This window comes from Coregonus clupeaformis, chromosome 17, assembly GCF_020615455.1.
Source record: "Coregonus clupeaformis isolate EN_2021a chromosome 17, ASM2061545v1, whole genome shotgun sequence".
NCBI lineage: Eukaryota > Metazoa > Chordata > Actinopteri > Salmoniformes > Salmonidae > Coregonus > Coregonus clupeaformis.
In genome coordinates, this window is record NC_059208.1 from 7,034,205 (window position 1) to 7,057,833 (window position 23,629).

The 23,629-nt window shown below is 46.4% G+C and overlaps 1 protein-coding gene across 1 annotated transcript in view; it reads left to right on the forward strand.

Annotated features, from left to right (window-relative positions):
* The window catches only part of LOC121586530 (AT-rich interactive domain-containing protein 1A-like), a 51,542-nt gene that overhangs the window by 13,980 nt on the left and 13,933 nt on the right, over window positions 1-23,629 (forward strand). Inside the window, exons 2-7 of the mRNA XM_045226059.1 lie at window positions 2,611-2,841; window positions 5,333-6,037; window positions 6,219-6,335; window positions 22,086-22,326; window positions 22,527-22,616; window positions 22,873-23,043. Coding sequence (XP_045081994.1) covers window positions 2,611-2,841; window positions 5,333-6,037; window positions 6,219-6,335; window positions 22,086-22,326; window positions 22,527-22,616; window positions 22,873-23,043 — 1,555 coding nt within the window. The remainder of the gene's footprint in view (window positions 1-2,610; window positions 2,842-5,332; window positions 6,038-6,218; window positions 6,336-22,085; window positions 22,327-22,526; window positions 22,617-22,872; window positions 23,044-23,629) is intronic.

The following is a 23,629-nucleotide window of genomic DNA, read 5'->3' on the forward strand; positions in this document are numbered from 1 at the left end:
GGTGTAATTCTGGTCAAAGCAACTCTTCATTCATAGAAGCACCGTGCCACGGTACTCAGTATGTGAGGTAAGGAGCAGAATGCCATAACAATCCTTGACCTCTATCCAGGAGAATGAAAAGCCAAGTCTCTCGCTCTCTCTCTCATGCTCCATCTCTCTCACTCCTCAAGCGGATCCCAGAGGGACTCGGAGACAGGGCAGTGTGTGTGTGTCAGACATTTGAACAACTTCAACAATTATAAGGAAAGGCTTGGTAGTAAACCGATCAATGGAAGAATAGTATAGAGGATGGTCAGTCACCTGACTGTGGTTGGATGACACCCATGTGAGGCTAGTAAGCTAATGACTGCCTCCATTGTATTGGTTTTATATTTGTTTTTCTTATGTCTCTGTGTTTGTCATTGATCATAAAAAAGGAAGGCTGGTAAAAAGCTGTTAGAGGCCTTAAATGGCACCCGATTCTCTATAAAGTGCACACATTTTGACCAGAGCCCTTTGGAATATATATAATAAGGAATTGGGCTCCAGTTAAAAGTAGTGCACTATATAGGGAATAGGGTGCCATTTGGGACACAGACCTGCTTAGGTACTGTTAGAGGAGGTTATTTACTGTGTGAACACACAGTGGATATATGTGGTTGCCATGGAGATGTCAACACAGGGGTTAGGTAGGTACACGTGGCTGGAGGGAGGGAAGATGACTGGACAGGATGGATCATCCTAGTTTAGTGGCAGACAGACCCATCCAAACTACTTGAAGTTTTTCTCTTGAAGTGATAACCTCACTGTCCTGAAGATTAACACCGCTATTGTTAGCTTGGAAAACCAATTGTATTTTTCTGTAATATAGGCAAGCTATCATGGCGGTGATTCTGTTTTGAACCTAATTGAAGGAATAAAAGCATTTTAATACATCAAACTTGAAAGTGGTTGCAAACAGACAGTATTTAGCTTTTCTAGCCAGAGGATAGCTAGAAGATCGTGTGGCTGGATGCCATGTACATCCATTCAGACTCAGAGACAGACAGGGTTAAAAGTGCAGGAGAGGTCATAGGAGACTACCTCCCTGTGGTGAGGTCCTTTTATGACCCTAGGGAGTATAGTAACACACACACTCTGTCCTTGAACCTGGGGTAGCCCTGAAGAGAGAGTGAGGCCTGCGCTGGGGGTTGCTGGGCTGGCTGGAGGTAAAATGTGGAGTGGGTGGAATGTATTATCTCCTTATGCTGACAACCTCTCCCCCTCCCCCTTGCTCCCCCCATGGGACCGGTTCCCTCCCCCATACCGCGAGTGTCATTCATACGGTGCCAAAACGGCGTTATTAAAACAGGAAGAGAAGAGCGGAGAGGAGCCGGTCTCTGGCACAGGTTCAAACGCCGTACAGCTGGGACCTGTTACATTTCAGGCACACTGCCCTCTCCCGCTCTCTGGTCTGGGCTATAAATAGATTGTGCTTGTCTTCCTATAACCAGGCACTGAGGTTTGGGAGGGAAAAACAAGACATGGATGAATAACCGTGGGAAGCAGTGAGAAGGCGTTTTGTCTGTACCTTTGTGTCTGTGTGTTGCCCTCCTGTCTTGGGGACGAAGAGGCTCGAGGTGCTGCTGCCTGGTACTTCAAAGCATCCTATCTGATTGTACGCTGGTGGTCGCTGCCGGTAGCAAAGGTGAACACTGGCTCAGATGTATAAGAAAACAACAGGTGTTGTAGTCAAATCAAATTGTATTTGTCACATGCTTTGTAGACCTTCTCTGTAGACTAACAGTGAAATGCTTACTTACATGTACTTTTCCAACAATGCAGAGTTAAAGATAAGAGTGGAGCAATACCAACTAGCCCTCCTCAGCTCTCAGTAGTAGGGGAAACACTGGTGGCTACTGTGTTTGTTACTGCTGCTACTGTATTTGGTACTGAGGTTACTGTACGTGTGTGACCGTGTGTGTGTGTGTGTGAGAAAGGAAGTGTGTGTGTGTGAGACGCTGCCCCAGCCATGTGCCCCCAGCCAGTCCACCCCAGGTGCAGGCAAGGTCAGGCCTCTCCTCTCCGATGATGTCTCTCTCCCCTCCAGCTGAAGGGGTGGGCTCGCCTCCAGCCACCGCAGACAGACAGACGGATACTTCCTTTTCCTCCAGGTTATTTTCATAGGAACCGTAACTTTATTTTCATAGGAACCTTAACACTCCCCAACGTCAGAACGTAACTTAATCTTCCCACTGGCATTCTGATCTCCTAGGCAGTCAAATGCTCCTGGCGAAGGGATGGAGGGAGTAGACTGGGCTCATTCATTCATGGCCAAGTCTTTCCCTTTTTTTTTGTGGGAAACCAATCCGTCCAGACTGTTTTGTTAGCATTCTTTAGCTATACCCTCATAGGTTTCGCTTTTCCCACCGGCGGCATGGCTTAGTTATGGGACTCCGTAGTGACATCTCATACAATTTTTTCCCCTGCTTAGCTTGTATACAATTCCTCACAGGGTCACATTTTAATGAGTTGAGTTGGTTCAAATTATTTTATTCAGGAGTACAGCGATTGCAATGTTAAAGATGGAAATAAATGTATGAATGTCTTTTTAAGTTTGGTTCCTAACAAGCCCTCCCCCTCTCTCTCCAGCCCCCCAGCCCTATGGACCATGTAGGGAAGATGCGAGGCCAGGGGTATGGTGGAGCCAACCCCTACTCCCAGCAGCAGCAAGGCCAGGGGCAGGGCCCTCCTCCTCCAGGGGCCCAACAGGGTGCCTCCTACCCAGGCCAGGGCTATGGACCACCGGGGCCTCAGAGGTACCCTATGGGCATGCAGGGACGCACCTCCGCCGGCATGGGTGGCATGCAATACGGACAACAGGTTGGTAACGCTCTTCTGTCGATCCTTCTCGCTCCCGCTCTCTCTTTCTCGCTCATCACACTTCCATGCAGTCACAGCTTAAATGGGTAATTTCGTTTTGGTACAGACACACACACACACATAGGCCTGTTGGGTGTTATAGGCGGCCTGTTGGGTGTTATAGGCAGCCTGTTTGGTGTTATAGGCGGCCTGTTGGGTGTTATAGGCACCCTGTAGAGGAGACAAGTCCTGTCTCATTGTTACCTGTCTCAGACAACAGCCACTTCAAGTGGATTTGATGCAGGTCTTTTCTGCAACTCCTCATATTTTCTTTGAATCGTTGAGAGGGTAAGTGCCCTGCTAGACACCACACGGCTTTTGTTTTCATTTCTTTCCTCAGCGTACTTGCAGGGCAAGGTCAGCTACTCTTTGGAGTTAGTTGAGAAGAGTACAACGCCAATTTTCTTTTTATGTACAGAAAAGCCACAAGACCATCAACTGACGTTTTAAAGGGCTAGTAAAGAGAGTATTTCTATTTAATTTGATTTAATCTAGCCTAATGTAGAAAAATACAGTGGGGAAAAAAAGTATTTAGTCAACCACCAATTGTGCAAGTTCTCCCACTTAAAAAGATGAGAGAGGCCTGTAATTTTCATTATATGACAGACAAATTGAGAAGAAAAAAATCCAGAAAATCACATTGTAGGATTTTTAATGAATTTATTTGCAAATTATGGTGGAAAATAAGTATTTGGTCACCTACAAACAAGCAAGATTTCTGGCTCTCACAGACCTGTAACTTCTTCTTTAAGAGGCTCCTCTGTCCTCCACTCGTTACCTGTATTAATGGCACCTGTTTGAACTTGTTATCAGTATAAAAGACACCTGTCCACAACCTCAAACAGTCACACTCCAAACTCCACTATGGCCAAGACCAAAGAGCTGTCAAAGGACACCAGAAACAAAATTGTAGACCTGCATCAGGCTGGGAAGACTGAATCTGCAATAGGTAAGCAGCTTGGTTTGAAGAAATCAACTGTGGGAGCAATTATTAGGAAATGGAAGACATACAAGACCACTGATAATCTCCCTCGATCTGGGGCTCCACGCAAGTTCTCACCCCGTGGGGTCAAAATGATAACAAGGACGGTGAGCAAAAATCCCAGAACCACACGGGGGGACCTAGTGAATGTCCTGCAGAGAGCTGGGACCAAAGTAACAAAGCCTACCATCAGTAACACACTACGCCGCCAGGGACTCAAATCCTGCAGTGCAGACGTGTCCCCCTGCTTAAGGCAGTACATGTCCAGGCCCGTCTGAAGTTTGCTAGAGTGCATTTGGATGATCCAGAAGAGGATTGGGAGAATGTCATATGGTCAGATGAAACCAAAATATAACTTTTTGGTAAAAACTCAACTCATCGTGTTTGGAGGACAAAGAATGCTGAGTTGCATCCAAAGAACACCATACCTAATGTGAAGCATGGGGGTGGAAACATCATGCTTTGGGGCTGTTTTTCTGCAAAGGGACCAGGACGACTGATCCGTGTAAAGGGAAAGAATGAATGGGGCCATGCATCGTGAGATTTTGAGTGAAAACCTCCTTCCATCAGCAAGGGCATTGAAGATGAAACGTGGCTGGGTCTTTCAGCATGACAATGATCCCAAACACACCGCCCGGGCAACGAAGGAGTGGCTTCGTAAGAAGCATTTCAAGGTCCTGGAGTGGCCTAGCCAGTCTCCAGATCTCAACCCCATAGAACATCTTTGGAGGGAGTTGAAAGTCCGTGTTGCCCAGCGACAGCCCCAAAACATCACTGCTCTAGAGGAGATCTGCATGGAGGAATGGGCCAAAATACCAGCAACAGTGTGTGAAAACCTTGTGAAGACTTACAGAAAACGTTTGACCTGTGTCATTGCCAACAAAGGGTATATAACAAAGTATTGAGAAACTTTTGTTATTGACCAAATACTTATTTTGCACCATAATTTGCAAATAAATTCATAAAAAATCCTACAATGTGATTTTCTGGATATTGTTTTCTCATTTTGTCTGTCATAGTTGACGTGTACCTATGATGAAAATTACAGGCCTCTCTCATATTTTTAAGTGGGAGAACTTGCACAATTGGTGGCTGACTAAATACTTTTTTTCCCCACTGTATATTACGTTTTATGTTAACCGCTTTTTGTTAACCGCTTAATGTGCTTGTTTTTCATGTATCTATTTGTCATGTTTGTGTATTTCATATTATATTGTATTTTGTAAATGATGTGTATGCAGGGCTTCCTTGTAAAAGAGACCTTGGTCTCAATAGGACTAAAATAACCGTGACCTTATGTAGACCAGAGGTTCAACTTCTTTTTGCTTGGGCACACATTTTCTTCATTGGTCTGCATTAAATTGGTCCTCGGACCGCATTTTGGCCCGTGGACTGTGAGTTTGTGACACTCTGATGTAGATAGTAAAGCGACTAAATCTGTGACAACATTGCGGTTTGTCCTGTTTCTAGATGGCCGGCTATGGGCAGCAGGGTCCAGGGGGCTACGGTCAGCAGAGCCAGGGCTACTACGGCCAGCAGCAGGCCCCCTATCCTCAGCAGCCCCAGACTACCCCTGGAACCCAGGCCCCCTACCCCCAGCAGGTCCACCCCTCCCAGGGCCAGCCCTCAGCCCAACACGGCCAGCCTGGGGCCCCCGGCCCCTACCCCCAGGGCCAAGGGCCTCCGCAGGGGGGTCCACCCCAGGCCCAGCCACCCTACAACCAGGGACCGCCCCAGCAGCAGTCGGGGCCCCAGCAGGGCCAGCCCGGGCCCCAGGGTCAGGGCCCCCAGCCCAGCTACCCTCAGCAGCAAGGACCCCCAGGCCCAGGGCAGGGGCAGCAGCCTCCACAGCAGCAGCCCCCCTCGCAGCAGCAAGGACCCCCCCAGCAGCAGCAAGATAGGGCAGCCGCTCCACAGGCCCAGCCACCCCCGGGCCATCAACAACCCCCAGGCCACCAGCCCTCTCCAGGCCACCAACCACCCCCCAGCCATGGTGGGCAGCAGCCACCCCCAGGCCACCAGCCCTCCCCGGGCCCTCAGGGCCACCATCCCTCTCCAGGCCACGGTGGACCCCCACAGCAGCAGGGTCAGTCTCAGCAGGGCCAGCCCTCACCCTACTCCCAGACCCCACCGCTGCAGCAGTCGCCCTTCCAGCGGTTTCCACCTCCGCCACAGGTAAAACACCACCTATCCGCTGAACTAAGGCCTAGGCATTAGCTTGGGGAGCTAACTCAAGTCTTCAGGTATACAGGCAGGGTTACTCGTCAGGACGATTTCTTTTGATATGGAAAAAGAAAGTGTAGGTTCCTCAGTCTACACACATTCGTCTATTTTTCTTTCCTCCCTCTCTCTTCAGGAGCTCTCCCAGGACTCATTCAGCTCCCAGTCCAGTGCTCCCCCCTCCAACCAGCCCATGACTTCCAACAAGAGTGGAGCAGAGGACAGCATGCAGGGACGGCCTTCTAGCTTACCGGTGAGCCCTTCCAACACAGACTACCTGTCTGTCACTCAACACACACGTGTATATATACAGTACCAGTCAAAAGTTTGGACACATACTCATTCAAGGTTTCTTTATTTTTACTATTTTCTACATTGTAGAATAATAGTGAAGACATCAAAACTATGTAATAACATATGAATTTATGTAGTAACCATAAAAGTGTTAAACAAACAAATCAAAATATATTTGTGATTCTTCAAATAGCAACCCTTTGCCTTGATGACAGCTTTGCACACTCTCAACCAGCTTCACCTGGAATGCTTTTTCAACAGTCTTGAAGGAGTTCCCACATATGTTGAGCACTTGTTGGCTGCTTTTCTTTCACTCTGCCCTCCGACTCATCCCAAACCATCTCAATTGGGTTGAGGTCGGGGGATTGTGGAGGCCAGGTCATCTGATGCAGCACTCCATCGCTCTCCTTCTTGGTAAAATATCCCTTACACAGCCTGGAGGTGTGTTGGGTCATTGTCCTGTTGAAAAATAAAAGATAGTCCCACTAAGCCCAAACCAGATGGGATGGCGTATTGCTGCAGAATGCTGTGGTAGCCATGCTGGTTATGTGTACCTTGAATTCTAAATAAATCACAGACAGTGTCACCAGCAAAGCACCCCCACACCATAACACCTCCTCATCCGTTCACCCACACCGCGACTCACAAAGACACGGCGGTTGGAACCAAACATCTCAAATTTGGACTCCAGACCAAAGGACAAATTTCCACCGGTCTAATGTCCATTGCTCGTGTTTCTTGGCCCAAGCAGGTCTCTTCTTCTTATTGGTGTCCTTTAGTAGCGGTTTCTTAGCAGCAATTTGATCATGGAGGCATGATTCACAAAGTCCCCTCTGATCAGTTGATGTTGAGATGTCTGTGACTTGAACTCTGTGAAGCATTTATTTGGCCTGCAATTTCTGAGGCTGGTAACTCTAATTAACTTATCCTCTACAGCAGAGGTAACTCTGGGTCTTCCATTCCTGTGGTGGTCCTCATGAGAGCCAGTTTCATCATAGCGCTTGATGGTTTTTGCGACTTCACTTGAAGAAACTTTAAAAGTTCTTGAAATGTTCCGTGTTGACTGACCTTCATGTCTTAAAGTAATGATGGACTGTTGTTTCTCTTTGCTTATTTGAGCTGTTCTTGCCATAATATGGACTTGGTCTTTTACCAAATAGGGAGATCTTCTGTATACCCCTGACCTTGACTGTTCACATGGTAATCAGCTGGAACACACACACACGTCACCCACTCTCTCCTGGGTTGACAGCTATTCTGACGTGAGTGTTCCCTTCACACTCCACAGGGAGTAGGGGTGAATCAGGTTTCGGAGAGGTGAGGAAAGGGCTGGTTGGTGGAGCTGTGGGAGGAACAAAGGAGTAGAAGAGACAAAAAGTCCACATTTACTGAACCACAATTAACCTGTCTAGAGAAGCAGGTGAAAACATATTTACCTTTTTTATTTCACCCCTATTTAATTAGCAAGTGCTCAGTTTATCTAATCCCAGATTGGAAATGATAAGCTAAATGAAACAGGTTTTGAACTTTCCCTACTCTCTCTGTGTGAAAGAGCGTAACAGTCCAGGAGTAGTCAGTATTTGTGGTTGTTTATAGGTTTAGACAGGGAACAAGGCTGCAGGGATGGAAAGTGGAAAAATGAGATCATTAATGAGAGAATGAAAGTGAGAGAAAGCGTGAGGGAGGGGAGTGAGGAAGTGCAAGCAAATTACTTAAATAGTGAGTGAGAGAGCGAGGAGGGAGAGAGAGATTTGTCAGTGCCAGTGGGGGATGTCCTCAGGATGTTTCCCTCTTTTTTATTTATTTCTTTATAAGTGTATTTATTTATTTCCGGGCTCAGCCATTGGCCAAGGAGGTTATTTGTTTCCTGGGGATTCCCCCATCGGCTGTGTTTGATTGGCTATGAGAGCCATTAATCTGGCGGAGGTCTGGACCAGCAGATTCCTCGCTGCCAGCCATCCCCCCCCTCCCCCTACCTTCCCCCGTGGAGTGCACATGACACAGTGTGCAGATTTGTCCCGCCAACATTAGCCATGCTGCCTTTCAGCCAGACATGCAGCCACACACACAGACACCCAGCCAGGCAGGCAGACAACACCTCAGCCAGAACAGTACAGATACACTGGCAGCCTCAACCAGATCATATAGCCAGTGTTGCCTTAACCAATGCCAACAGCTAGCCCAACCAGAACAGACCACATTGATAGTTTTATCATTATGTTATGTCAAGTAGGTAGCTTTAGGATAGCTTAGGTCCACTGCCTTTTAAAATGTGACTTTGAAAAACGTAATTGTTCACACTGTGGACATTTCCGTTTGGTTTCACAATAACATGATGGACATTATTTAACTTTAGCAAGGCAACACCTCCTCAGCCTCTGTACATCCACACAGGTCTGTTTGAGCCAGGTGCTGACAACCAGTCTGTTTTGGTCTGCTGCATATTCCTGTGGGAAATCACAAGCCTAACTGACTGACGGTAGTCAAGCCCTGGTAGAAGAACAACAAGAACAACCAGCATAAGAAAGGGGAAAACTAGGCAGACAGGTAGACTAGCAGCGAGGTTGAAACCAGCTGGACGAGTTGAGCTGGTTCCTCGTTTGTTTTCAGCCAGGTTGCTAACTGAACTGTGCACACACACACACTATTTCTTACTGTTGAGCTCCACATACTGTGTTGTTCCCCATACTGCACTTATTCTGTTCAGTTCACTTGAATTCTTTTAATAACATTTCCTTTTTCTGTTTGAAATGCGTCAGCTTATGCTGTTCCAGTGTAGGCATGGACGCACACAAACCCACACACTCCCCTTTCTGGTGAACACGTTATTCTTAGTGTTTCCCACTAATGACCTCTCGGCTAATCCAAGTTACTCAACTTCAAATGAACATCTCTGATTACACTACATTACCAAAAGTATATGGACACCTGCTTGTCGAACATCTCATTCCCAAATCATGGACATTAAAATGGAGTTGGTCCCTCCTTTGCTGCTATAACAGCCACCACTCTTCTGGGAAGTCGTTTTACATTTTTTAACTTCCAAATATAACAGCCTAATTTCAATATCATAAAAAATAGTTTAAAAATAAATGTGTCTACTTGCTTCCGGCTTAGGAAAAGGGTATGAGCCTTTGCAGCGCTTTGGTGAGGTGGATCTCTCATCTGAGTCCCGTGTAGCTCAGTTGGTAGAGCATGGCGTTTGCAACGCCAGGGTTGTGGGTTCGTTTCCCACGGGGGACCAGTATGAAGAAAAAAAAAATGTATGCACTCACTAACTGTAAGTCGCTCTGGATAAGAGCGTCTGCTAAATGACTAAAATGTAAGGCTTTCCACTAGATGTTGGAACATTGCTGCGGCGACTTGCTTTCATTCAGCCACGAGCATTAGTGACGTCGGGCATTGATGTTGGGCGATTAGGCCTGGCTCACAGTCGGCGTTCCAATTTATCCCAAATGTGTTCAATGGGGTGGAGGTCAGGGCTCTGTTCAGGCCAGTCAAGTTCTTCCACACCGATCTCGACAAACCATTTCTGTATGGACCTCGCTTTGTGCACAGGGGCATTGTCATGCTGAAACAGGAAAGGACCTTCCCCAAACTGTTGCCACAAAGTTGTAAGCACATCATTGTATGCTGTAGCGTTAAGATTTCCCTTTACTGGAACTAAGGGGCCTAGCCCGAACCATGAAAAACAGCCCCAGGCCATTATTCCTCCTCCACCAAACTAAACAGTTGACACTATGCATTCGGGCAGGGAGCGTTCTCCTGGCATCCGCCAAACCCAGATTAGTCCGTCGGACTGCCAGATGGTGAAGCGAGATTAATCACTCCAGAGAACGCATTTTCACTTCTCCAGAGTCCAATGGCGGCGAGCTTTACACCACTCCAGCCGACACTTGGCATTGTACATGGTGATCTTAGGCTTGTGTGCGGTTGCTCGGCCATGGAAACCCATTTCATGAAGCTCCCAACGAACAGTTCTTGTGCCGACGTTGCTTCCAAAGGCAGTTTGGAACTCGGTAGTGGGTGTTGCAACCGAGGACAGACGATTTTTACACGCTTCAGCACTCGGCGGACCCGTTCAGTGAGCTTGTGTGGCCTTCGCGGCTGAGCCGTTGTTGCTCCTAGACTTTTCCACTTCACAATAACAGCACTTACAGTTGACCGGGGCAGCTCTAGCAGGGCAGAAATGTGACGAACTGACTGGTTGGAAAGGTGGCATCCTATGACTGTACCACATTGAAAGTCAGTGAGCTCTTCAGTAAGGCCATTCTACTGCCAATGTTTGTCTATGGAGAATGAATGGCTGTGTGCTCAATTTTATATACCTGTCAGCAACGGGTGTGGCTGAAATAGCCGAATCCACTAATTTGAAGGGGTGTTCACATACTTTTGTATATAAAGTGAATTTGATCGGCTGATTTTCTGAACTGCATTCCTCAGGGCTATAGAACTACAGTACCACCAATGCCCTTAGATGGTGCTCATCAACAAAACTAAAATATGCAATTTCACTCTGCAGCTGAGTACCAGCACCTCAAATGTTCTACTGCTTGAGCTCCTGCACCTCTTAAAAATATTATCTCAAAAGTATTGTGGAGCTCCTGCACCTAAATATAAACCGTACCAGCACACAAAATGAGTCAAGCATTGCTTATAACTACAGTGCTGATTCTCTGTTTTTGCATATTTTCTTTACACTGAATCTTATCAGATCTTCAACCAAAACCAAATATTAGGTAAAGGGAAAATTAGTGAACAAATAACAATGTTGATACGTATTTCTAAACCCAAGACGACCACGAGGTAAGGTGAGTTGAGGTGGTCTGGGGACTCCTTCTCGGCCTCGGCTTGGCCTCAGGTCGGTGGACTCCAGGCAGGGCTGACCAGGAAGAGACCTACAGGGGTCAGGGGTCAGTACTGTAGGAGCATGGGTTGAAGTCCCCTGGGTTATATGGATATTGTATTCTAATTTATAAGGCACAAAGTTATGACATAGGAAGCAGTATTCTCAGAAATAGGTAATATTCTGATAGTTATTTGTAGAATTCTGTTTTAGCCCCATGAAACCCAGACCTACATACAACACTGTAGGTGTGTCTGTCTGTCAGTGTGTCTGGGGTGTGTTGGGGATGTGTAGAGGGGGAGGGTAGTGGTCTCTCTTTGTGTTGTCAGTGTCAGCCAGCCAGGCAGGCCTTTCACTTTCCCTGGAAGTGACACTTCCTCTCCATGTCAGCCCTCTGTGGGAATGGGAAAGTCTACCCCCCTCCTCTCTTCCCTCCACCCCTCTCTCCCCCTCTCTCTCTTTTTAAAATCTCCTCCTTGCCCTCTCTGAAAGTTTATTTTGTACCCCTCTCCCAACGTGGGTCTAATCCCACTGACACTCCCACTGGTCTTGGTCTTGTGCCCCCGCTGCTAAGGATCATGGTATGTGACAGCGGCTCTCTCTTTCTCAACCTCTCTCTTTCTCTACCGCTCTCTGTCGGTGTGTGGAGACTGACTGACTGACTGACTGAAAGAGCTCTGTACGAGAAAGAGAGAGAGGGAGAGTGAGAGAGGAAGGTCACATGTTGGTCACACACTCGCTCTGTTGTTTTTCCGCCCTCCCTCCCTCCCTCCTTCCACCCATCCCTTCCTCTTTTACCCTTTTGTTTCATCTGAAGTAGTTTGATTCAGAACTTTTACAATTCAGGGTCTGTATTGTCCGGCGTGTGTGTTTGTGAGAGAGGAAAGGCCAATTGGTCTCCACCCTTAAATTCCTTCACACAGGAATTCCAGTGGCTTGCATCACAGTTAAGGCGTCGGCATGCTTCAGTTCGGCTGGTGTGGCTAGGCGAACCGAACGTGTGCTTGCTTACTTCCTTAAAATACCTTCGCTTGAAGTGTGTTAATTTTGAGACGCCGTAGTCAATATACTCTTCCTCAAAATAGTCAGAATTAATCAAAGATAATTAAAGAAATCGGTCATTAATTTTGACATTTTTGTAGAGATCTTTGTGCTTGGTGCAGTATTTATCAATGAAAAACAATTAGTCTCTCGTTGAATGACAACAGACTTTATTGAAGAACCCATACTGTTGACCAATCACCGACGAAGGGGTGTCGACTTCGGCTACCAACGTCCAAAACGAACAAAAAACACGTTTAATATATGCACGGACTCTTCCGAACTGTTTGGGCGGGGAAGCATGCGGACGCCTTTAGCAGTCCACCCGCATCTCCAAAACAGACCCCCATGACTTATAGTGTATGTGCCAAGTACTTACCTCTCCACTCTCCAGCAGTACAGCTTGTTTGTGCGGTACTGCTCTGGAGCATTCTGCTTAGCTAGGCCGGCTCACTTTTTTTGATCTCCAACCCTACCCAGCTCCAACCCTTATTTTGCCTTTCCTTGGAATGGCCCGTTTTAGAAATTGGAATAGTAGGCAATGGAACCGATCGCAGCCCTCCTTTTACATCATTGCACATCCAGCAAATCACCAGCATAATGTGAAAATCCATTTTCACATTCCCTCTGTTGGTAATACTTACGAATTGGATCATAACTGTAAAAGTAACAGAGATCCCACTCTGGGACTTTTAATATGCCCGTAGAGTATATTATGTTCAACAATATGTAGAAACATTTGACAATTGTTTTATATTTTCAATATTCATGTTTATTTTTCAATAAATGTATATAATAATAAATACAAAATAAATAAAACTACTACTCATATTACATAGCATGCGGTAAAGCTTCATATGACACCAATGTTTGCTTTGTAGCACCTACAGGTGAAACATTATGGAGTCTTAAAGGAGGCCTGGTTAATGCCAAAATGTCATAAAAATGCTAACTTTAATTCATTATTTCTCAATTATGCTTTTAGATACAAATGTCAACAATCCTTCCTCCAAAGGACCATTCTATGGATTAAATGTTGTGAAAATGCTCCAAATCATGGCCCTTTTTTGTCCTGGTTTCGTGAGGAATCACTCCTCTCTCTCTCTCTCTCTCTCTCTCTTGGTCTCTCTGTCTCTCTCTCTCTATAAATCAGCTTTCGTAACGCTGCCCGGCTCAGCCTTGTTTTGCGAGCTTCACTCTCTGCTCTGCCTGCCTTTGCAGTATTCAGTTTCCTGGGCGTGTTTCCTGTTGCTATTCTGGGGCCAGAGCTTCCTGTGCCCACGTGTCTTATTCAGATTCCTGGGCTGACTGTCTCTCTCAGTTTCTCTACTAGTTTTCTTGCTCTCACTCCCCCCCCTCCCCTCTCTGCTCCATCTCATTCTCCCTCACTCCCCCCCTCCCCTCTCTGCTCCATCTCATTCTCCCTCACTCTCCCTCCCCCGTCCGCACATATGTGATTTTTAATGAATGTACTTGAGAAAATTCAATCTGCTGAGAAAGTGTATTGTTTGGATTTGCCTCAGTGAATTGTTTTGGAGCTGGTAAACCCAGCCTGCTTTTTGCTCTTGTACGCACACGCTCTCTCGCTCTCTCTCTCATAAGCACGCCCCTCCCCTCTCTCTCCATTTCTGCTGGGCTGAGCTAGTTTTGCAGCACAAAGGCTGTGGCTGACTGCAGCGCTGTCCTCTCCTCTCTGCTCCCCCTCTTCCTACGTGGTGTTTGCTTGGACGGGGAATTTAGATGCACCAAAACAGCTCATAAAATGTTTTTAAGTTATGCTCTTTTAGATTAAATCACCTTTGTTTTTCTGCTCTGAGAAACAGTGGTTGTGTCAGTCAGTGAAGGGCTTTGGCAGCGCCCTCTAGTCTACTTTGGATTGTTGCTGGGTGTCTGTCATCGGTGGGAGGGGTGTTGCTCTGGAGAAGCGGGCAGAGAGGCAAGCAGGCAGACTCAAATCAAATCCAATTTTATTTGTCACATGCACTGAATATTCTAGTGAGTGTGCGTAGGGTGAGTGCAAGATGGTCAGTGCAGATAGTTCGGGTACCATTAATTGACTATTTAGCAGTCAGGATATTTAGCAGTCTTATGGCTTGGGGGTAGAAGCTGTCTCTGAGCCTGTTGGTCCAAGAGCCGATGCTCCGGTATCGTTTGCCGGACGGTAGCACTGAACAGTCTATGGCTTTGGTGGCTGGAGTCTTTGGCAATCTTTCGGGCCTTCCTCTGACACCGCCTAATATTGAGGTCCTGGATGGCAGGGAGCTCGGCCCCAGTGATGTACTGGGCTGTCCGCACCACCCTCTGTAGCCCTTTCGGTCAAGGGCGGTGCATTTTCCATACCAAGCGGTGATGCAGCCAGTCAAGATGCTCAGCTCCCCAACCCCAGCCCCTAGTATCAGGCAGACAGGCTGTGGTTCCTCCCTCCCAGCCCCCCAGATTAGCCCCTAGTATCAGGCAGGCTAGGCAGACCCTTGTTCCTCCCTTCCAGCCTCTCGATCCCAGCACCCCTCACCCTGGCCTGGGCAGCTGCCTGCTTCCCCCACACACACTTACCCTAGCCCCATTATTCACAGCAATCAGACCTCCCCCCTCTCTCTGCTATGTATTGCACACAGGTTGCTGCAGTGTGTGTGGGACTGTTACCAATAGAGAACCTCAATTAGGCAAATGTTCAGATGTTGAATGTTTATAAACATATATAGTCAGGTAGACCATTTTTTCATGACTAAACATGTGACCTATCCGTGCTCTAAGCATAGTCATCTAGAAATCGGAAAAGAACAGCTGAGCAATATTGATTTAGTTTATTGCTAAATATCATTTTTAATAGCAATCTGTTATCTTTTTATACGATTTCCCCTTCCCACTTTCCCTCCTCTACCTTTTCCATTAATTACAATCCCCATATGGTCTCCTGTATTAAGTAGCAGGCTAATATTGGTCTCGGGGGAGATGGGACTGGGAAGGGACTAGGTCTGTAGAGGGAACATACCTTTTAGAATAGGAGGGGTTCAGAGTGGCTTGGGCTAGAGGAGGTTTGGGGTATACTGACTAACTGACTAGTATTTGGCTCTGCTACCTTACCTGCCCTCAGGGCAGAAACTAGTGGGTGGGATGATTTTAATTTAATTGCATGCAGATGTAATCAAATATCCCCTGCTTGAATATTTTGATATTCTACAATTGTTTCGGTCGACGCCTCAGTAATGTGTTGTTGTTGATTGTATAGCGTGTGTGTATGGTTGCCTCTATGTTGTATAGAGACCATTGGTATAGTGAGTTTCTCTTCCTGTAGCCTTGTGTTTCTGAAACGGTAATGGCTACTGTGCTGTATGAGGCTCTTCTCCTCTTCTCCCTCTCTTTCTCCACTGTGGGATAGGAGTGCCCCCTTATGGTGGAGCTCAGTTTAGCCAACCCAGAGCTGGGGCTGTGGTTCTCTCTCTACACCCACACTGGGATACCCAGAACACCCTACCCTGGCCCTGTACGCAGCAGGGGACATCCCTAACCCTCTACCCTGACTGTGGAGGGTCACCCCAGTGCCCCTGGCCTGCACCCCTCACCTCCCTCACCTGTCCTGTTCAACACTAGCCTAACGCTGGTGTCCGTATGTTCAGACGTCATGAGGGTCTAAGGTGGAGCCACTTACTCACAGAATTCAAAATGGTTCCCAAAAACTACTGAAAGAAAGGCAAATTTGAAAATAGATATTTGTTGTGATATTAAACCTATAAAATGTCTGCAGTATAGGTGTCGTGACCCTTGCATCTATGAGTCCAGGTAGTGGATATGCGCTGAAGCAGTGGGGAGAAATCAATGGAAGTGAAATCAGGTGAGATGTTGTTTGATAGTGAAATCGGGTCGTGGGAAAAGTCATTTCAGCTCTTCTAAGGAGAAGATCAGAGACATGTATTACCCATAGTAACAGGAGGTAAATGTACTGTTTAGTATTCAGTTAGTAGAGCAGCACTATAGCTGATGTAAACATAAACACTGCTGAACACTTGAAGGTTTTTGCCTCTGCTGTGTGTGTGTGTGTCAGGCCACCGGTGGCTGTGTGTGTAATTAAAGTGTGTGTGTGTGAGGAGCTGGGAGGGAGGATGGCTTTGGTCTGTTTGAGCTTCCTGTAACAATGACAGCTCCTCTTTATAGTAGCTGACTGCACCGTGACCCCAGCAGGCTCACAGGGAGGACGGGAGGGAGGAGAGGGGATGAGGGGGAGGGGCGGTGTCTGCACTCATGTGGAAACGCATGTGGAGTATGGTTACCATGGCAGCCCCAGAGACGGCAGCAATTTTTTTCTTATTATTTCTCCCCCCTCACCTCTGTGTGTGTGTGTGTGTGTGTGTGTGTTTGAGCCTCTTTGTGTACAGAGGACTGAGAACAGGAAACCTGACAGGCAGTGAGTGGATGAGCTAGCGAAAGAGGGAGAGAGTGAGCAAGAAAGCCATAGGGAAATGGAGAGAGCGAGAGAAACGGAGAGAGAGGGGGTTCATTGAGAGTCGGTGACTGTGGGCTGAACTCTTCCAGGACCCCCAGCCCACTAGTCCCCAGATCCTGTTACACTACTAGTCCTGACACGGTCACAGCCCAGCCTCCAGATAGCAGCTAGGTTACATTATCTTACTGACTGACTGGTGATATCATAGCACCTCCACTTTCCCCTACTTTCTGCTTCTCATGGGCTGTGCCTGAAATGGCATCCTATTCCCTATTTAGTGCACTACTTCTGACCTGGGCACATAGAGCTCTGATCAAAAGTAGTGCTCTAAATAGGGAATAAGGTGTGATTTCAGATACAGTCATTGTAGAAAAAGACTGTAGAGTAGACTAATGGGCTGGAGTTTAGCCAGATTGATTCACTGAAGGAATCTGTAAATGGAATACATTAGACTGTAGAGTGAATTGAACTGGGATGGAAGCAGGAGACTGTGGAGCAGTATGGCTATTCTAGTGGCTGCTTTAGACACAACATGGCTACTTACTATAAGACTATGAAAACTGGGTGTAATTAGTCTCCTAAGACTGGACCTTAGGGATTTTAAGTTTGTTTTTTGTTAACATTTCTGTCTTTAGAAAAAATTGACAAGTTTTTCTATTTTAGTCTGTCCGTTTCTCGCTGTAAAAGATGGAATCCGGCATGCAAGTTCCCATGTTAGCTGGAAACACAAAATGGCTGCCGCCGAGCATAGAGGGAGATGGTGCTATAGAGGAGCTGCAGCACTTGCTTCCACTCTCTCTCTGCCATGTTGCACTAGCTTAGCCTTACTACATAACATAACAACATTTGGGATGTTGTCGGGGCTCGCATAGGGGTCTGTTTTGTATTTTTTTTTGGGGGGGGGGGGTAAATAGTCTTTGCCCCCAGCCCCTCTTTACTCTACCATCTCCTCTCTACTCTCCCTCATTCATCCCTCCCTCTCTCCATTTCTCTATCTTTCACTGTGATGAGTGACACGTCTGGTGAATGGCAGCAGTAGGTAGAGTGCTGCCAGCCCAGTTTTCTCTTTCTGTGTCTAGTCAGCAAAGCTGAACAAGACAGAGCAGAGCAGGGCTCTCTCTCAGGGTTCTCTCTCTCTGCTGCTGCTGCTAATATCGAGTTGGAAAAAATCAATGACTGGCTGCAGAGTGGGAGTAGCTAGGCGGAGGCTCGGTGTGTGTGTGTGTACACAGCGCTGGCTGTATCCAGGGATCACAGCTGGCAGCTTTGGTTGGGGGAGTGGTTTGGGGAATTTTAAAGAGGTGTGTGTGTGTGCGCGCACGTAAGATCTGCTTATTCAGTTGTTCTCTCTCTAAGCTCCACACTAGCAGGACCATACCTCTTGTCACATTCAGTGTCTCCCTTCCCAGGGGTCACGTTAACACAGAATTCTGCGTTTTTCACTCAAAGAAAATGATAAAACGCTCTGTGTAGCTAATTTTCTCCGGTACCTTTCGTGATTAACGTACATTTTACATTTACATTTTAGTCATTTAGCAGACGCTCTTATCCAGAGCGACTTTTACAGTTAGTGAGTGCATACATTTTTTTTTTTCAAACTGGCCCCCCGTGGGAATCGAACCCACAACCCTGGCGTTGCAAGCGCCATGCATCGTTTTGACGAAAAATACCTTGCTTTTTCATTGTAAGCTAATTTACTTGTGTTGCTGCTAGCCAAATAGTTGCCAATTGATGAAAAGGAAGCTATTTTGTGCAGAATATGTTGCACTAATGTATTTTCTGTGAAGGAGAACTATAGTTGCACACCTCTAATCACTCTATTGAAGCAAACACAGTTGACATTCAATATAAAACACAGGTGAAATGGTTTAAAACTCAGATTTTTGGATGGTCTATGTTTTTGAAAAATTCAGATTTCTGAACTTTAACGTGACCCCTGCTTCCTGGTCTTGCTAAATGTCTCTATAGTCCTGACTCCTGTCTATGTATGTGACCTCTCAATGAGGTAAGATTACAGAGCACAGCCTTAGAGGGTTAACCTCTGACCCCTAACCCCTGCCTCAGGGCCCTGTGGCCTTGGTGGGATGGGGATGGAATTTCTCTTGCTCTCTCTCTGTGAGACTGAGTGGGGCCCTCAGGCAGGGAGGTAGGCAGGCAGGACTGGGGCTGGGCCCTGGGCAGAATGTTACAATGACTGCTTTACCTGAGCTTCCTCTCTCTCTCCCTGCCTGCCTGCCTCCCTGCCTGCCTCCCGTTAGCCCTGCTGTCAGATGACTGGTCTTGGGATGTGTGTTCTGTGTCCAGAGTGGGGGAGGTCAGCTGACACTGTTCAGATCCCGACATGGCTCTTTAACCAGGAATGCCTCCTCGCTTTTTGATCTAGCCCCCAATCTGAGCATTTTTATTTTATCGACTTGCACCCCCCTGGGTTGCTCACAGAAAGGGACACACACACACACACACGCGCATACACGCATACAAACTCTCGTAATGTCCAAGGCAAGGCCAGTGCTATGGAGTGGAATTACATACGCAGGCACACACTCCTCACCTCTCCTGTGGGTTACACATGATTGCACCCATAATGACATGTTCCTGCGTTGGGTCACGGCACTCACAGCTCTTTGCTGAGAGAGAGAGAGAGAGAGAGAGAGAGAGAGAGAGGGATGGAGGCGAGGGTTCCTGAATCATCGTCCTCCTTCTGTCGATCCCTCTGGGGTGCCTTCGTCAGGTCACGTCCCAAAAATAGCACTGGGCGCCGTTTCAACTTGAAAACCGCCTACTTCGGGGCCGCAGCCAGCCTCTCTGCCTGCCTGCCACTGAGTGTGAGATTTTTGTGGGAATACTTGGCCATCTTCCAGGGAGTGTTTTTTTTCTCTACCTCCTCCCTCTACTTATTTTTTCCCTTCCCTCCCTCCCTTCCTCCCTCCCTCCTCTAATGTGACTGTCAGATGAGCTAGCTAGCTGTTAGAGGAGAGGAGCACATGGGATCCACGTGACTATAGACAGCATGTGTAAACAACTCTCAACTTCCTGTTCAAACACAATCACCTCACCTCTCCTGCCAATATCATTACCACATCATGGCATTAGGGCCTGACTGAGTCCTGAACTGGAGAAAATATTAGCTCCACAATGTGTTTTGAGTAGCCAGATGGATAATTGGTGCAGCTAATGTTTCTGAATTGGACACCGGATTCCAGTAGTTCTGCTGAGAGGATCACACAGCCTCTCTAAAGTGATCTGGTGGGTCTGTTGCATGGTTTCCACAGGGTTTCCGTTAGGAAAATGTGGCGCCGGGAAGATTTTAATTTACTGTCCATTTTAGAAATTTACTGGACCCATATGCATATGCACCCATGGTGCTCAGAATGACAGAAATCATATTTAAATAATGGTAATTAATCTTAACATACCATGCAACTCCTGTAATGAAGCAGACAATAAAACATAATATTCAAACATTTGCTAAAATGCAATTTGCAGAAAATATGCACCAGATGCATGTGGTATATGACAGAAATATAAAATCTCTGTTAAATTTAGAAAGAGGGTGAATCTAAAGATGCAACAACTAGGAAGGCCTAGCTGATTATTGAATTGTGGCTGTCAGTGAAAAGCATCTGAAATATGTGTGAAGTTAATGTGTCTTGAGTATAATTTTAAATGTTGAGACAAGAAGAAGGGTAGAGGTGTGTGGCGAAGATAGCCTATAGGTTTCTCTGTCCTGACGTTGACGGAGCGTTCCAGAAGTAGCCTATCTGGCCTGCTGTACGCAAATGTAGGAAAATGCCCATTTGGGGATTTCTGGTTGTCTTAACTCACCACGTCCACCACTAATAAGCTGAGCTCCAGTCATTCTTTATTTACCTCACACAGTAAGTCAACAAAGTCTGTTTTTTAAACACACATTGTGAATGATAGCCTAATATTTCCTCACAGTAGGCCTATTTGAAAAATCTTTCCAACAATCTCCCCCTCGATAATAACCAAGCCTCGGTGTGAAAGAGCAAAATATAATCAATATCAACATCATAAAATACCTTGCGCAAAAACAGCTGTCTGTCCCTAGCTCACTGGTGCTGGAAACTCTGGGAATAAGCTAGTTGATACAATGTTGCAAATTGACTAGAGTGGGCGGCAGGTAGCTTAGTGGTTAAGAGCGTTGTACCAGTAACTGAAAGGTCGCTGGTTCTAATCCCCAAGCCGACTAGGTGAAAAATCTGTCGATGTGCCCTTGAGCAAGGCACTTAACCCTAATTGCTCCTGTAAGTCGCTCTGGATAAGAGCGTCTGCTAAATGACCAACTTATTATTATAACTTATTACTAGAGACTGCTTCTGGCTGGGATCCAGTTGATTGATTTGATACAATGTTGCACTTCACTAGTGATAGCTCAAGTCAAGACTGATATAGAAAGACAGGCTGAGTAGAGAAATGAATTTGATTGAAAGAACCAGAATTTTCATCTGTATATTTTTTACTGTTTTTATTTGTCGGCTTTGTATTTTTACTTAGTTGCCAATGGAAGTTCTAGGCCACCGGCTGCATTGGCCATCTCTGAGTTCCATGCACTCATTTAGACTATTTAGCTGCCAATGATCATGGTATATCAGTGTGTCCATATGGCAGAGGCTGGTGCTTTCGCATTAGTTGAATTTGAACTTTTACATTTTATTCACGATTTTTATGATTAACCACATGACAATGATTTTGAGAAACAAAAGCGTTATTATTGAAATGAAAGTGTTCCACGAAAAGCATATGAAAATCATAACTGGCACGAAGATCGGTAGAAACAGTAGGATAAATTGTATGCTTCCCCGAACTTGAAACTCATGCGCCTCCTATGAAGTCTTTATAAAATAATTGCCTCTATGGTTGGATTTTCAAGCAAGGTAAGACATGCCTCATAATATGAAGTAAAACATTCAGGTTTCAAACAATTAAGTATGTTTTCAAATGCATACTGCCTCCTCCAGCTCACATTGGGAGTGGTGATTGACGTGCTGATAGCCTGCCTAACGTTGTTTTTTCTCACAGTAAATTTGGCCGCCAACAATTTTATCGGCTTTAAAAAATAAAATAACCGCATACAAAAGCTGGCAATTACCGGCTAACGGAAACCCTGGTCTGTTTTCTTCTTTGCTGGTCTCTGGTTATGTGGATCCCCTCTGTAGACTTTGGCCAGATGAGATGACTGTTGACTTTTGCTGCCCAATATGTCTGAACTGTACAACCCTCAATATCCAAGTGAACATCACCGCTGTCTAGTGCATAACAAAAATCATTTGTTCCAAATAAATACTGTTTCTCGATTCATACTTCCTAGTGTTCTATTTCATTCTGTGGTTCTAATTCTCTCCTCTCTCTTGTTCCAGGACCTCTCTGGTTCCATAGATGACCTGCCGACGGGTACGGAGGGGGCTCTGAGTCCAGGGGTCAGCACGTCGGGGGTGTCCAGTAGCCAGGGGGAACAGAGTAACCCCGCCCAGTCACCCTTCTCCCCTCACACCTCGCCCCACTTGCCTGGCATCCGCGGGCCCTCCCCCTCCCCTGTGGGCTCCCCTGCCAGCGTCACCCCCTCCCGCTCCGGACCCCTCTCACCTGCTGCCGTGCCAGGTGGGTACAGAGAGAGGGAGAGAGAATAGAGCCACTGGTTTCCAGAGAGAAGCAGTAATCTATCACATTGTACACGTCCAGCTTCCTAAAGCAGGTGTAAACCACAGCTTTTGTTGTACGATACAGAAGCATGGTCTGTTTGTTATGATGCCCAGCGTGTCTGAATCACTGTGGTGCTCTCTGTTGATGTCATCACGCAGGTAACCAGATGCCTCCCCGGCCGCCCAGCGTCCATTCAGACGGCATCCTCCACTCATCCATGAACCAGTCAGCCATGGGCCAGGACAGGGGTGAGTATGAAAAGATATAGGTCGTGTTTGAGATCGACTACCCTGAAGCGGGCGACTGCAGCCTGAACGATCTACAAATCACCTTGCTTATTTATGGTTTGTTTGGATAAGGACTGATTGACATTCAACACCCGACCTTGATAGGCTTTTAGGAAATGAAAACTATACTTCAATGGCTGCTGTGTGTAAATTTAAAGAGTATAGCTAACTTTTTCCTCTCCATCTTTCTCGCTCTCTCCCTCTCTCTCTTTTGTAGTGTACATGCGTAACCCCCAGATGCCTCCATACGGGTCGCCGCAGCAACCTGGCTCCGCCTTATCCCCTCGCCAGTCGTCGGGAGGCCAGATGCATCCTGGGATGGGGCCCTACCCTCAGAACAACTCCATGGGGAACTACGGCCCTCAGGGCGGACAGTACGGACCACAAGGTGAGGCCCCGTACACAGCTTGTGCACAGTGAAGTCATTAAGTTTGTTCTGTCCCGCTTAATGATGACCTGGTTAAGAACATTTTAAAGATGCACTATGCAGAAATCGCTCCCCATTTCCTGGTTGCTAAAATTCTAATAGTTAGCCTAATTTCAGTTTGTGACAAAACAAGCAAGTATAGTGTAAATAATCATTGTAACATCTAAACCGCTGTGAAATATAATTTCCATAACCAAAAATATTGTATTTTCAGCTGTTTGAAGCTGGTGTACAAAACCGGAAGTAAAAGATGCAAAAACAAACTTAAGAACAAGAAGCATAGAAATAGCACACATAGAACAGATCTACAGCTTCTTAGACTTACTTTCAATGAGTGACAGATCTATAACACACATTTCTATGTGATTTTGGTCGGTCGCCCCAAAAAGTTACATATTGCAGCTTTAAGAAGATACAGTCTCAACTATGTAGACCTCATACAAACAGATGGCAGCTATGCATTGTTTTTTGGCGCTCCATGTGAGTAAAACCCCTGATGAAGACTGCATGCTGAAGCACCTTGGTTTTAAAGGGATACTTCAGGATT